Genomic DNA, 14359 nt, shown 5'->3' with positions numbered 1-14359 from the left:
CCGCCTTCTCCATGAGCCAAGTCTCCGGGCAAAGCGCAGAGCAGAACTCGTTGTTGTGCGTAATCATGACGACACCGCCTTCGTAGACTTGAATCGCACCCGCGAGCGCGCCGAGGGAATCGCGATCCAAGTAGTTGGTCGGTTCGTCGAGAATGACGATGTGCGGGCAGTTCCACATGGACGCCGCGATGACGACCTTGACCTTTTGCCCGCCGGAAAGCGCACCCATGCGAGTGTGGGTGCCAAACTCCTTGTCCAAGCCGACGTCTTCGAGGTGCTTCTCGACGTTCGCCGTCGTTAACGGAGTGTGCATGGCGCCCGCGCGAGCGGCGACCTTTTCGTCCACAATTTTCATGTGCTTTTCGAAGCCCCACTTCGCGAGCTTGGACGCTTGCAAGTAGCGGTTCGAGTTGTAATCACGACCGACGAATTGCACTTCGTACTCGTACTCCTTCTTCACTTGCTTGCGACCGCCGGTGAGTTTTTCGATGGCCATCTTGAGCTTGATCGGGTTGCCCTTCTCATCGTTTCCGAGGTCAATCATGATCGGCTGCTTGCAGCGCTCGCGCTCTTCATCCGTGAGCGTCATCGTGTCCTTGACCAAAGCTTCCTTGTCGTCGCCGTGCTGGTAACGCCAGCGAATGTACTCATTCGGCGTCTTGTCCAAGTGCTGCTCGATGTGGTGGAACGCGTGCTGGGCGACGTACGCCACGCGCGCGTTCGGATGCTTCCAAACCGTGCCCTCTTGCGGGACGATTTCTCCGGTGAGAAGCTTAATCATCGTCGACTTGCCAACACCGTTCGGCCCGACGCACGCGACTCGCGAGGCGAGAGAGACTTGCACGGTGACATCTTTCACGGTTGGCGCGTTGTTCACCGGGTAAGTGTACGTGCAGTGCGCCATCTTCATCAGCGGCTTGCCCTTGGACTTGACGCCGTCGATGTAACCCGGTTGTGGGAAGCGCATGACGAAACCGGTCGAGCTCTTGAGCTCAAAGAAGGACTTCGCCTTGGGATTTTTCTCGACAAACTCGGTCAAGTTACCTCGGAACTGCTTCAACTTCAAGTTTTCGATGGAGATGATGTTGTTGCACACGCGGTCGACAAAGCCGGTGTCGTGCGAAACCAAAATCGCGGTGACGTCGGTGAGAGACTTCAAGTACTCTTCGACCCACTTCACGTTCATCACGTCCAAGTGGTTCGTGGGTTCGTCCATGAGCAAAATATCCGCGTTCAAGCACATCGCGCGCGCGAGCGCGAGTTTCATGCGCCAGCCGCCCGAAAGGAAGGTGACCAAGTTGCGCGCGCCGTTTTGCATCTCACCGAAGCCGACGTTGAGAAGCATCTTCTCCACCGTCTGTTCGGAAATGCCCGCCGCCTTGATGCGCGGATCGGCCAGAATGTAATCCACGCACGGCAAATCGGAAAGCTCGCCGATGATGTCGGCTTCGACGAAGACGGTGCGAAGCTCGGTGGCGGGCGGGAAGCCTTCAACTTGTTCGTTGGCGATGGCGCGCATGAGCGACGACTTACCGCTGTCGTTACCGCCGAGAAGGGCGTACTTGTGGCCACGCCTGAGCTTCAACTTGGTGTTGTGCAACAAAACCTTTGAACCGTACGCCAAGGTGAACTGACAATCGGCCAAGACGTCGGCGGTGTCGTCGTCGTCGTCGTCGACTTCGACGTCGCCGTAAATCTTGTCCAAGGCTTCGTGAAGCGCGCGAACTTCCTTGACGGCGTCGAACGACTTGAACGCTTCCTCGTAATCGTAGTCATGGCACTTCGCGTTCACCAACGCGCAGGCGATGGTGGTGTAATACGTGGACAACGAAGCGTCGAACTTGGCGCCGAGGTGCTTGTCCACCTCGCCCTTGACGACGTCGAAGACGGCTCGCTTGGACTTGAAAGACGCGTCCTTCAATCGGTCCTCGATCGATTGCAACTGCTCACAAGCCTTGCCACACACCGTGCGCGCCTCGGGATCGGAGATTTGGTCCGACGCCTTGGACACCGCGGGCAAGAGGTTGGGCAAGAAGGGCGCCGCGTCCTCGGGATCCTCCACGAGCTTGGACATGTTGTTCACGATGACGGCGGACATGCGCTTGGTCGCGGTCGTCCTGGCGCGGAACCCCAAGAGGAGAATCGGCGAGATCAACGCCAACGGCGCCGCCGTGACGGTTTGCACGAAGGTCGTCGACGCGAGCTTTTGCACGCACTCGTCGGTTTTCTCGTGATCAATCGTCGCCTCAACCATCGCCGAAATGAACGGTTCGACGTCGCGGTTGTCGATGGTGTGGCACAGACGCTCGAGAGCCTTTCTGGTCGCATCCGCGACCTCCTTCTTGGCGTCGTTCACCATGGACGTGACGACGGGCAAGATGGAGATCATGTTCGACGCGACGGCTTGCGGCGCGCAGTCGGAGAGCTTGGACAACACTTCGGCGGCGGCGACTTGCGTCTGCCAGCGCTCCTTCGGATCGAGCGCGGCGAGAGTCGCCGGAATGATCGCGGCGCCGACGACGAAATCGTGCGCTTTCGTCGCCAACGTTTGAAGCGTCGCCGAGGCGGCGGCGCACACGTCGCTCGACTTTTTGTCCGCCGACGCGGCGAGGAGCGCCGCGACGAGCGGTTCGCTCAGCGTGATCTCCGCGTGCGCCGAAACATCAGCCGAGGACGTCATCGCGGCACCGATGGCGTTTATCACCGAAATCTTCGTCGCTTCGTCATCGGAATTTCCGAGCGTCGCGACGGCCGAGGCGGCGTCTTTAAAAGTCATTCCGAATCTCGAGCGATCGGTCGGAGGGCTTTCTTCTGCGTGACGACGGAGACGCGGTCAGTACGCGCGATGCGCGAAACGCGTCGCGATCCATCGCGATCCATCGCGAACCGCGAACCGCGAACCGCGAACGAACGAACGAACGAACGAATCGTCCGTCCGTCCCCGCGAGATCTGGATTCCCCCATCTTATAAGATGGCGCGGCGGTCGTCCCCGCGATCGTCCGCTCGCGTCGTCGCTCGACCGCGCGCACCTCGTTCGCGCTCGGCGCGGAACTCTGTCTGGGATGGATTCGACGCGCGCGTCGCGACCGCGTGGACGCCGTGGGTCGGTCGCGGCGACGTCGGTCGCGCGTGCGGGGGAGTGCCGTCGCCGTCGGGCGAAGCGCTGACGCGGACGCGGGGAAAAAGTGCGGTGGCGTTCCGCGAGTCGCGACTCAACGACAGGGGGGGTCGCGCGCGATAGATTCGATTCGCGAAGATTCACGCGCCAGCGTTTTTTTTGTTTTTTTTCGGGGGGGGCGCGCGATGACGCACCTAAATCACGGTGTGAAGTGGCTCTCACGGGTATGTGCGCGCCGCGCGCGATCGAGAAACCCGTAACTTTGCGCACGCGTGCGCGCGCGGGTCGGTGGGCGGAATTTATCGTTGATGAGTATCGTATTATGAGGACTCTGTGGACTCTGTGGCCGAGTGGTCTAAGGCGCCAGATTAAGGAGAACACGAGGAGGAACTACGGGAAAAACAACGCGCGCGACGCGAGTCGCGCGCGCGCCCGCTTTCGTACCATGCGAGAACAATCGCAACGTAACATTCTGGTCCGAAAGGGCGTGGGTTCGAACCCCACCGGAGTCATCATCCCTCACTGTTAACTTTTGCTCATCACCCGTTACGTCATGCGATCGGATATGCTTTTTAGCCCATCATTACTGTACATCATATTATTTAGTTCACCTAAGCTATTCTCATACCCGATTTCCGACTCATCTAATCTAACGCCGCCAACGCCCCGCACCGAACGAGCTCGCACACGAGCTCGAGAAAGTTGTTCTCGCGAAAGTTCGTTTTTGCGATTTCGAGCGCGTCGCCCGACCGCACGGCGTCCAGAAGCTCGTCGAGACGCTCGTCGTCGACGTCGCTCGGCACGACGACGCGACCGAGTCGGTCTTCGTCGGCGCTATCGACGCCGAGCACGCGCACGTGCGCGCCGTCGCGGCGATTTTGAAATGGATGAAACAACGTCGTCGCCGGGCTCTCTCGTAAAATTGAAAACGGCGCGCCTTCGATTTGCGACGCCACTCGCGTTCTCGCGCCGCTCCGCAGCTCAGCCGCGGCGACGTCTCCGGTGCACCGCGCTTTCGATCGCAGCAAGTGTGAATCCGGCGGTGGGCACCGTTGCATCATGAACCGTGCCTCGAGCGACGCGTACGCGTGCTCTACGAGCGCCGCGCCGAAGTCGCCTTGGAGCTCGCTCGCAAACGCGCGCAACTCTTCTCCCAGTCCCTCCAACGCGGCGTCGCGACGACGCTCGTCGTTCAACGTGGAAACGAAACTCCTTCGTAACTCCGCGCGACCGTCGATCGTGGAAGCCAGCGCGTTGTTCAACGCGATTTCGAGCGCATCAGCCGGCGCGTTGGATTGATTCGTCGATAACGTCGCGTGCACGCTGTGCGTCGACGACGAGCACTCCGCCTGGTGAATCCAACCGCGCGGCAGGTACAAAAAGTCCCCAGCCTCGAGCACGTCGTCGAAAACCACGCGCTGCGTCGCGATCTCCTCTTGCGTGAAGTTCCTAGAGCTCGTCCTCGGGTGCGTCTCGTCCTCGAACGGCTCGTACACCCGCCACCGCTTCGCGCCTTCGATCTGCAACACGAACGCGTCGATGTCGTCGTAATGCGGCGCGAACCCTTGTGAACTCGCCGGCGTCACGTACACGTTGCACCCACACGCGCACTCGAAATACCGCTCCAGAGTCGCTAAAATCTTCCACGTCGCGTCGCACCGCGTCTGCGGATGCAACAACCGCACCGACCGTCGTTCCTCGCCGAACCTCCGCGTCAACACCGCGTCCGCGTCCACCAATTCCCCGACATCGTCGTCCTCGTCGTCGGCCTCGCGTCCCGCGTCGCTATTCCTATTATGCGTCCTTCGCACGCCGTCGACGTACGACGTCACGTCTAAATCCACGCCGTACCGCGCCTCGCCGTCGCGCGTCGCCCGCGTCACCGCCTCCATCGTCATCCACGACCCGTAGTGCGCCCGTCCGCCGCGCTTGACGCACACCGCGCGTCTATCGACGCACGTCGCGAACGTCGCCGCGTCGAGCGGCGCGATCGCGTGTTCGAACAGCGCGTCGGCGTCGCCGCGCTCGGCGTGTTCGTCCCAGAGCGCCGCGTCGGGCAGCGTCGCGTCGCGCGCGTCCACGACGAGCGGTCGTCGCGCGTCGCCGCCGCCGTCGTCGTCGCCGTCGTCGTCGTCGTCGTCGCGCGCGCCGGCGCCGTCGCCGGCGCGCGCGCGCTTGCGCGGCGTCGACATCGTTCGGACGCGCGATGATGTGGCGGCGTCGCGCCGCGCGTCGCCGCACACGCGCGCGCGTCGCCGCGCGCGCGCGCCGACGCGACGCGCGACGCGTTCGTCCGGATGGCGTGCCTCGGCTGCCGCGCCGCGCGCGCGTCGACGCCGGACGACGACGCGCGCGACGACGCGACGACGACGGCGACGACGACGACGACGACGACGACGACGACGACGACGACGACGACGCGCGAGGCGAGCGAGGCGAGGCGCGCGCGCGCGACGGCGTCGATGGAGCGCACGGACAGCGCGCGGTCGGAGGGCGGCGCGCGCGCGCGGCGGTCGTCGCTGTCGAGGTCTTCGAGCGCGCGCGACGGCGACGACGACGACGCGGACGCGCGTCGAGGACGGAAGAGCGTGTCGTTTTCGAAGAGAATATCGACGACGGTGATCGTGAATTCGAGCGGGGGGGATTCGAGCGGCGGCGGGAGCGGCGGCGAGGCGACGACGGGGACGGCGCGAGGGGGCGCGAAATCGAACGCGCGCGAACGCGAACGCGAACGCGCGCGGGGACGGGGACGCGAGCGGGGTGGGCCGATTCTCAGCGAGGATATATTTAACGTCGACGCGTACGTTCGAGGACGCGCGCGGTAGAGGCACGATGCGAATCGATCGTTCGACTCTCCGACGACGACGTGTAACGACGCGCGTCGACGCGGCACATCATGACGGACCATCTGACGCCCTTCGTGATCTCGCACTACGACGTCTTCGAGACGCACATCCTGAGCAGGCTCAACACGCCCGAGATCGCGCGCGCGCGTTGCCCTTGCGGCAACGAGGGCGCGATACCGGCGAGTTTCGTCGGCAACCTCGTGTGCTCGCAGCTGAACAGGACGTTTCGTAGTCTCGTGCCCAAGTATCAGGACGCGTGCGAATCCCACGAGCGCGACGAGGGTCGCGAATTACCGGGCGAAGACGCGAACACAGCGGTTCAGAACACAGCGTTTCAGATCTCGCTGCTGTTGCAGACTTCGGTGTCGATACGAAAATGGTTGGCCCCGTACGCGGGGCATCGCTGCGAGATGGACATCTCGCAGTGCGCGAATTGCAAGAAATTCCTGTGCGATTATCATCACTTGGCGCGATGTAAAAAGTGCGAAGCCGTGGCGTTGCTGTGTCGACGGTGCATGACGCTCACGGGGGGGACGGTGCTTCTCGATTGCCACGTCACGCCGAATTTACTTCGCGAGCATTGCTATCGTTGCGCGCACGGCGTGCTGAAGGCGTGCGCGAGGTGCCACGACACGTTCTTTTGCGATCGATGTCAACAACGAGTGGGATCGAAGCACGATCCAGATGAGTTGCGCTTGCGCACCGCGCACTGTGGACGCGCGGAAGCTGGCTTTTGCCGAAAATGCTCGTATCTTCTCGTCGTTTGCGACATCTGCCGCCGACGCGCGTACTGCGATAAATGTCTGGAAGAAGATGTCTCGATGTCGCGGTGTTCGCGTTGCGGCGAGTGGAACTGCTGCGAGGAATGTCTCGCGAACGAACCGACGGCGAAAGAATGGCGCGCGCACGTCGAATCGTGCGTTGGTCGTCGCGGCGGTGCTAAGATGACTTCCACGAAGACTACGACTACTTCCTAAGACGAAATTCGTCGAATCGCTCTCGCGTCGCTCGCTCGTCTTCGGCTCGATCGCGCTCGTCGAGCAAGCGCCAATGCGGCGATTGACTCGACTTGAGCCACAAAAAATCATCGACCTCTCTCCACATGTGATTCTCTTCAAATAACCCGTGCGCTTTCAACACCTCCTCTTCGTTCGGCGATTCGATCGAAAAACGCGGCGCAAAGGCGACTTCGCGCGAATCCTCCACGATCGGTCTCGACGTCGCGCGCACGTGAAAGTTCGTCCGTCTCGCCGCGTGCACGCGCAACTGTCGAGTCGCGACGCACACGACGCTGTCTACGATGTTTTCAACGAGCGCGCTGCCGGCGATCGCGAGCACGTACACGCGACACCGTCTCAAATCGTACGCCCGCAAAGCGCGAATCGCTCCGAGCACGAAAATGTCGCAATCCACCAGCCTCTCCAACGCGTAATCCTCACCATCATTCGTCGCGCGATCGATCACGATCGTCTCCCCGCGCCTATCTCGCGTCCCCGGCCCGTCGTCCGCGTCGCACAAATCCAGCGCCGCCATCGCGACAGCCGTTTGATTCGCCGGCGTCGCCGCGCTCGCCGCCGCGCCCCCGACCGTCGCGCGTCCCCCTCTCGATTTAAACCTAAACCTCTCTCTCGGCGTCACGCACGCCACCGCGCGCTCGAACTGCTCCCTGAGCTCCCCCATCTTCCGCATCATCACCCTCGCGTCGTACGCCGGCAAGAAATAACTCCACTCCGCCGTCGCGCGGTCCAAATCGACGACGCGCGCGTTGACCGCGCGCAGCGCCGCCTTCCCCGTCTCCCTCGCCTCGTTCGTCTCCGCGTCGTCCCGCGCGCTCGTCCGCGCGCGCGCGGCATCGCGCGCGACGTCTCGCAGCGCGTCCTCGATCTCGCGTCGCGCGCGTTCGAACGCGTCGACGCATTTCGCCGCGTCTTCGAGCGGATTCGCGTCGAGTTTCGCATCGTTTCGTCGCGCCTCGACGCGCGCGACGCGCGCGGCGGCGTTGGAGTCGAGCCGGGCGAACACGGACGGCGCGTCCGTCGCGGGCGCGCGATCCATCGCGCCGCGCGCGGTCGCGAGGCGTCGACTTTTGACGATGGCAGCGCCCGGCGCGCGGAGAGAGTTGGTTAAATTACACCTCGCGAACGGCGCGACGCAAGTCCTCGAACCAACCGCCGGCGCGACGAATCTCGTGCTCTAACGCGGCGAGACGATCGGATAAAATGTCCTCTTCGGTGTCGTCGCCGGAGACGTCGACGCGCGCGCGCGCGAGACGATCGGCGACGCCGAGTAATCCGGCGAGCTTGAGACGGAGCTCGGAGACGCGAGGCGCGTGGAGCACGGCGTCGGCTCGCGCGAGCGCGGTCTCGCCCTGAGACAAACACTCGAGAAGATGCTCGGCGGCGCCGTGGACTTCCTCGCGAAGGCGCGCGGTTCGGGCTCGGGAGGAGAGCTCGTCGTTGGACGTCGCGGCGTCGGCGCGACGGCGAGACGCCGCGGCGAACGAGTCGCTTCGTATGGACGCCTCGCGGCGGTCGAGGTCAGCCTTGGCCTTGGCGACGTACTCGAGTTGAGCGTCGAGTAAATCAATCTTGGCGTCGCGATCGAGCGCGACGACGGACGTAGAGGCTTGCTCGCGGCGGGCGCGTAATTCGTCGCCCTGTCGCTTCGCCGCCTGAATTGCCGAGGCCACGACGGCGGATACGCGCTTTATCGTCGCCGCGCCTTCTCTTTCGCTGGACTCGCATGCGTCGTTGATCGCCCGCGCGGCTTGTGCGGTAGCCGTAGCGGCCTCGAGGTGGGCGCGCGCGGTTCGGCGCACCTCCTCCGCGTCGGCGAGAATGGTCGCCGCGTGACGCTCGGCGTTGGCGACGGTCGCGTAGTCCGACGCGTCTTCTCGCCGTTTGCGCGGCTCACCGCCGATGCCGTGCATCTCGACCTCGAGCACGTCCTTCATTCGCTCGTTCACTTCGTCTTGTAGCGTCAACAGGCGCGCAGTATCGTGCTCGAGTCGTTCAAGCTCATCCGTCAACGCGAATTCGCGCTTGGCGAGCTCATTTTCTCTCGCATCTAGAAGCGCGTTCGCGCGTAAGAGCGCCGCCGTCTTAGACTCAAGGACTTGTTCTGCGCGCGCGCGCTCCTCTTGACGAATTTTCTCCTCACCGACCGCGGCAAAAGGGTCAGCGTCGCCGGCGGCGGCGCCGCTGGAAGATTCTTCTTCCTCGCGGCGTCGTCGCTCCATGTCCGCGTTCGCCATCACGGCGTTCGCTGCGGCTTTCGTGCGTTCGAGCTCCATCTTTAATTCGACCACTTCGCGTTCGAGCTCAGCGGCGATCAAGTTCGGCGCCATTTCTTGCAGCTTTTGCTCCAACTTGGCGTTTTCTTCATTCAAGATTACCTCCGCTTCAGCCGCGGCGCTCAACTGACGAGCCGCCGCCTCTTCGCGTCGCTCGAGCTGTAACTCTTTCTCTTCGAGCTCTTTCTCACGAGCGCTCAGCTCGACGAGTTGCGTCTTGGCTGTTTCGATCGCTGCCGCGTGCGCCTCGATGTCCACTCGTTTTGACTTGAACTCGTCAATTTGCGGCCTCCATTCGGCTACTTCCGCCTCTCGCGCCTCCACGTCGCGGAGTCGCTCGGCGATCTCCGCTTCGAGCGTCGAGACTTCGCGCGCCTTTGATTCGTTTTCGCTCGCTAATCGACGTAAAAACTCCTCGTGTTCGCGCAACTCATCGAGCTTTCGCTCGTTTTCCTCCTGACGCTCGCGCATCGCCGTGGCGTCGCGGTCAAACGCCTTGACGTTTTCTTCCAACTGTGCCGCCGTGTCTTCGATCATCTTTTCTTGACGCTCCAAGTCAGAGCGCATGCTTTCAATTTCGTCCCACGCAACGGCGATGGCTTCGCACTCGTTCGCCGCGATTTCCGCCGCGTCCGCAGTTTCGCGCTCGCGCTCGTCTAAATCGGAGCGTACGCTCTGGATGAATTGCACTTGTCGCGCCTTTTCAGCCGTAAGCGCGCTGAGTTCTCCGCGCAATATTTCGACGTCCTTCTTCAACGCATCCGTTTCGCGTTGCGCGCTCGCCTTGACGTCGACAGCGCGCCCCACATCGGCCTGCACCTCTCGCAAATTCGTCCGCACGCGCTGCTCGTCGTTTTCAAGTTCGTGAAGTCGCCTGGCGACGTCCGCCTCTCGCTTCTCTGCCGCGTCTGCGCGCTCTATCGCGCGCCTCAACCGCGCCTCTTCGTCCGAAGCGCGTTCCTTCAGCGCTCCTAAACGCCCCTCCACCACGCGCAACTCGTGCTCACGTTCCGTGGCGCTCTCCTCGCGCTTCAATACGCCCACCTCCCGATCCGTGAGCTCGCGGACAATCTCCTCGCGACGGCGTTCCATCGCCGCCGTCTCGCGACGCACAGCCTCATTTTCGCGCTCGAGCCCGACGATCGCTTCCGTGAGTTGATCGTCCCGTAAATCTAAATCATCCCTCGCGTTTCGCATCGCTCGCTCGCGTTCGTCCAAACGCGCCGCGCGTCTCTTCAAATTCGCCTCAAAAACCTCCGCGTCCTCCGTCGCCCGCGCCCGCGCGTCGACTTCCTCCTCTCTTAAGATCAGTTCACGCTCTCGCTGCGTCATCTCGAGCTCCTTCATAGCCAGCCTCTCCGCGTTTCTCGCGTCTCCCGCGTTCGCGCGCTGCTCCGCGTCCCGAGCGTCCCGCTCTCTCTGCGCCGCCCGCTCCTCGCTCGCCTCCCGCTCGATCTCCAGCTCTTTGACGTACCGACGCATCGCCGCTAGTTCTTTCGCCATCGCTTTCCGCTCCACGTTCAGCGCGTCGTCGCCTGCGTCGCGCGGCCCGGCGCCGGAAAGGATCGCGCTCGAGATTCTGTCCCATTGGTCTCGATCGGTGACGTTCAGCGTCGCCGTGCGCGGTATCGGCGCGTTCGGCGGCGGCTCGGGCGTCGCCATCGCGTACTTCATTCGTACCGCGACGCCTGCCAGCGCGATGTCGACCGCGCGCCGCGCGCGCCGGCCACTGCGGCGGTGCATTCGTCGAGAGTGAACATCTTGTGTCTGGCTCGCGCGGGCGACTGCTCGCTACAACGTCAATTTCCTACTTTCTACGAGTACACAATCTCGACCGTGGGTGAGAGAGGCTAATTCCGTGCGCTATCGCATCGGCGATCGGCGCGCGCTCAGCGCGCGCGCGTCGGCGCGGTCGTCTTGGTCTTCTTCTTCGGCGACTCGTCGCCGCTCGGAACGGAGCGCGCGGCGAGCGAGCGCTCGAGCGCTCGCAACGCTCGAATGAACCCGGAGTTCGGCTGCGCGCACGGCCGCACCTCACGAATGGCGGTCATCGCCTCGTCTAAATCCATGCCGAGCGCGCGCATCATGTACATGGCGCAAATCGTCGCGCTTCGACTCTTACCCTGAAAGCAGTGCACCAACACCTTTCCGTCTCGCGCGAGCGCGTCGCGAATGAAGTCGAAGCATCGGTCAAAGTGTTCATCGATCGCGGCGTCGGGCTTATCGTCCACCGCGCACGTGGCGTACTCGAAATCATCGGGATAGAACCCCTCGCGCGGCATTCCACCGCACGCGGTCAACACGTGCGTGACGCCGAGCTCGCGCAGCGCCTCGACGTTTTTCGCCGCGCCCACGCTCCCGATGTACACGCCCTTCGTCACCTCCACCGCGCGCGAGTCGTTCTTCACCGACCGCGCGGTGAGCAGCGCGGCGAACAGCGCCTTCACTCTCGCGTCTTGCGTCGATTTATCCATCGCGCGCGCGCGCGCGTCGCCGTCGCCGTCGCCGCGCGTGCCGCGGCTCAACACCCTCGACACGCCGTCGCCTCGACGCGCGCCGTCGCGGAGCACGAGCGCCTTGATCGCGTCGTACGCCGATCGCGCGTGCGCGACGTCGGCCAGCATCGACCGCGCGACGCGTTCGCGCGACGCGGTCGCGCGTCCGCGCGCGGGCGTCGCGAAGTGCCGCGCGAGCGTTTCGGAACGTTCTTGGATGTTAGCGCGTCCGACGCGCGTCGTCACGCCCGAGGCGCGCGTTTCTCTCGACGCCGCGCGCGCGCGACGCGCGATAGAAACGCGCGCGCGCGCGTTCGCGGCGTCCCGCGCGCGCGACGCGAGCTCGAGCGCGCCGCGCGTCGCGCGAGGGTGGTCGGAAGACGAAAGGACGTTCGGCGAGGGCGCGACGCGACGCGCGCGATGGGGGCGTGCGCGAGCGTCGAACGCGCGGTCGCGGACGACGACGGGGCGAACGAGCGCGTCGCGGATGCCGCGGACGCGGCGTCGACGAGACGCGACGTCGCGACGAAGGATCGAGTGCGTCGGTCGTCCACGAGGGACTCCGCGGAGGAGCTCGACGAGGGCGAGGGCGAACGCGAACGCGCGGAGGACGTCGCGGCGAAGTTTGATCCGTTGGAACTCACGAGAACGCGCGTCGACGGTGACGATCGCGATGGGACGAACGGTAAACGACGCGTGAAAAGGAAGCCGTCGAATGAGCTTCATCCGACGGTCGTGGAGGCGTTGAAATCCTCGAACGAAACCGTTCGCAACGCGGCCAAGTTTATGATCGAGCAAGGTTTGGACGAGGAGACGGAGAAGAAGTTTGCGTACTTGAAAAGCTTACCCGCGCTGATGCCGAAACCCTCGTCGGAAGCTACCACGCGGTTGACCGCGCGCGAGGAGCCGAAAGGGCCAAAGGCGCTGTCCAAAGCGTTCGGATTCGCAATCCAAAATCAAGACTTTGAGTGGGCGTCGGCGGAGGAAATCGGCGCGCTGTTCTCCGACGACGTAGATTACTTGAACGTGCACGGTGATTATTTCAAAGGGAAAGAAGAAGTTGTATTGAGTTTGAATGAATCCGTTCGCCGCATGTCGACGCGCATGCGAGGCGCGAGCACGCGTGGCGACGGAAGAACGCTCAAGTACATGAAATGCAGCGTCGACGGCCCGAATTACAAAGGCCGGGCGCCGAATGAGCGCGAGTGGTCGACTTGGCACATCAATTACACGTTCAAAATCTTGCTTCTCACGGTGAAGATTCGTGAAATTTATTTCGTCGACGACGAAACCGATCTGATTCGTCACATTGCGCGGTGTCGCGTGTAGTGAATGGTCTGCAACTCTTTCGCTCGTATTGTACAAGAAGTTCTAACGATAAAACATTAGTTCGCTGCCGCAGCTTCCTTCGCTTTGCGCTGTTTAATGACATTCGCTAAAAAGAATTCGCCAGCCTTGTACGACGATCGCACCATTGCGCCGGAGGCGACGTACAGAAAGCCCATTTCTTCGGCGATTTCCTGATACCGCTTGAACGCCTCCGGGGTGACGTATTCGACGACTGCCAAGTGTTTCTTCGTCGGTCGCATGTACTGACCAAACGTCACAACGTCCACGTCAGCCTCACGAAGTAATTTCAGCGCGTTGACGACTTGCTCATGCGTCTCTCCGAGACCAAGCATGATGGACGTCTTCGTGATTTTCGCCCCCGACTTTTTCGCGTGCTTCAAAACCTCGATGGATTGGTCCCAGTTCGCCCGTCGATCACGGACGTCGCGTTGAAGCTCGGGAACCGTCTCGACGTTGTGCGCGAAAACATCCAAGCCTGAAGTAGCCACGAGCTCGACCAAGTGCTTCTCGCCCCTGAAATCCGGCGTCAACGCCTCGACCAAGACGTCGCAAGACGCCTTGAGACGTTGCACCGTCTCCCGAAAATGCCCCGCTCCTTGATCCTCGATATCGTCCCGATCGACGCTCGTCAGCACGACGTAATCCAATCCCCACGCCGCGATTGCCTTGCTCACGTTCGCCGGTTCATCCTTATCCAAAGGTGGCGGCGCCTTCGCCGTCTTCACCGCGCAAAACCGGCACCCTCGCGTGCACGTGTCGCCCATGATCATGATCGTCGCCGTCGCCGTCTTCCCGTCCCCGCCCCCCCAGCACTCGCCCAAATTCGGGCACTTCGCTTCCTCGCACACCGTCGCCAGCTTCAGCTCGCGCAATTTGGACTTTATCTCCGTGTACCGCTCGCCCCCCGGCACCTCGCGCTTCAGCCACGCGGGCTTACGCGTCGTCTTATCCTTCAGGCTCTTCGGCGCCGGCACGCTGTACGCCACGTCGCCTCGCACGAAGTCATCGAATCCCGGTCCGTGCCTCAGCGCCTCGCGAAATCCCTCGAGCGTGTGCGCCGTCTCGCGCGCCTCCGCCGCCGTCGACGTCGCTTTATCCACGCTCGAGCCCCCCTTCGAGTCGTCCCGAAGCTCCTGCGCGTCCGCCGCGCGCGCTCTCGCGCCGACGACGGCGCGCGCGCGCGCGAAACGAGCGTTTCTCGCGCGTCTGCGCGTCAGCTCGAGCACCGCGCGCATGTCGACGGCGAGGCGAGGCGCG

General features: G+C 63.1%; 8 protein-coding genes across 8 annotated transcripts; 2 read left to right on the top strand and 6 right to left on the bottom strand.

The window, feature by feature from the left end:
- Nucleotides 1–7: 7 nt before the first annotated feature.
- On the bottom strand, nt 8–3133 carry OSTLU_45865 (predicted protein; the record flags this gene model as incomplete). The annotated part of the gene is made up of 2 exons (XM_001418254.1): nt 3031–3133; nt 8–2811 (listed from the first exon to the last, which is right to left on the bottom strand). A coding segment is annotated over exon 2 (2769 nt), but the record flags the coding sequence as incomplete, so codon positions are not given.
- Nucleotides 3134–3763: 630 nt separating this feature from the next.
- OSTLU_15879 (predicted protein) lies at nt 3764–5311 on the bottom strand (the record flags this gene model as incomplete). The annotated part of the gene is made up of 1 exon (XM_001418253.1): nt 3764–5311. One exon carries the CDS (start codon nt 5309–5311, stop codon nt 3764–3766), a length of 1548 nt encoding a protein of 515 aa, XP_001418290.1.
- A 704-nt stretch (nt 5312–6015) lies between these two features.
- OSTLU_32299 (predicted protein) lies at nt 6016–6653 on the top strand (the record flags this gene model as incomplete). Its single annotated transcript, XM_001418497.1, has 2 exons — nt 6016–6599; nt 6650–6653. The coding sequence occupies 2 exons, from the start codon at nt 6016–6018 to the stop codon at nt 6651–6653; spliced, it is 588 nt and encodes a 195-aa protein (XP_001418534.1).
- Nucleotides 6654–6988: 335 nt separating this feature from the next.
- On the bottom strand, nt 6989–7753 carry OSTLU_5143 (predicted protein; the record flags this gene model as incomplete). The annotated part of the gene is made up of 1 exon (XM_001418252.1): nt 6989–7753. A coding segment is annotated over one exon (765 nt), but the record flags the coding sequence as incomplete, so codon positions are not given.
- Nucleotides 7754–8093: 340 nt separating this feature from the next.
- Nucleotides 8094–10919, bottom strand: OSTLU_92929 (predicted protein; the record flags this gene model as incomplete). Its single annotated transcript, XM_001418251.1, has 1 exon — nt 8094–10919. One exon carries the CDS (start codon nt 10917–10919, stop codon nt 8094–8096), a length of 2826 nt encoding a protein of 941 aa, XP_001418288.1.
- A 305-nt stretch (nt 10920–11224) lies between these two features.
- Nucleotides 11225–11707, bottom strand: OSTLU_7942 (predicted protein; the record flags this gene model as incomplete). Its single annotated transcript, XM_001418250.1, has 1 exon — nt 11225–11707. A coding segment is annotated over one exon (483 nt), but the record flags the coding sequence as incomplete, so codon positions are not given.
- A 465-nt stretch (nt 11708–12172) lies between these two features.
- OSTLU_15876 (predicted protein) lies at nt 12173–12821 on the top strand (the record flags this gene model as incomplete). The annotated part of the gene is made up of 2 exons (XM_001418496.1): nt 12173–12763; nt 12801–12821. The coding sequence occupies 2 exons, from the start codon at nt 12173–12175 to the stop codon at nt 12819–12821; spliced, it is 612 nt and encodes a 203-aa protein (XP_001418533.1).
- Nucleotides 12822–13124: 303 nt separating this feature from the next.
- On the bottom strand, nt 13125–14345 carry OSTLU_32294 (predicted protein). Its single transcript, XM_001418249.1, has one exon. The coding sequence runs from the start codon at nt 14335–14337 to the stop codon at nt 13138–13140; it is 1200 nt and encodes a 399-aa protein (XP_001418286.1). The 5' UTR covers nt 14338–14345; the 3' UTR covers nt 13125–13137.
- Between the last annotated feature and the right edge of the window lie 14 nt (nt 14346–14359).

Source organism: Ostreococcus lucimarinus, chromosome 6 (assembly GCF_000092065.1).
Source record: "Ostreococcus lucimarinus CCE9901 chromosome 6, complete sequence".
NCBI lineage: Eukaryota > Viridiplantae > Chlorophyta > Mamiellophyceae > Mamiellales > Bathycoccaceae > Ostreococcus > Ostreococcus sp. 'lucimarinus'.
Note: the sequence above shows the minus strand (reverse complement) of the source record. Positions and strands in the feature narration are given on the sequence as shown.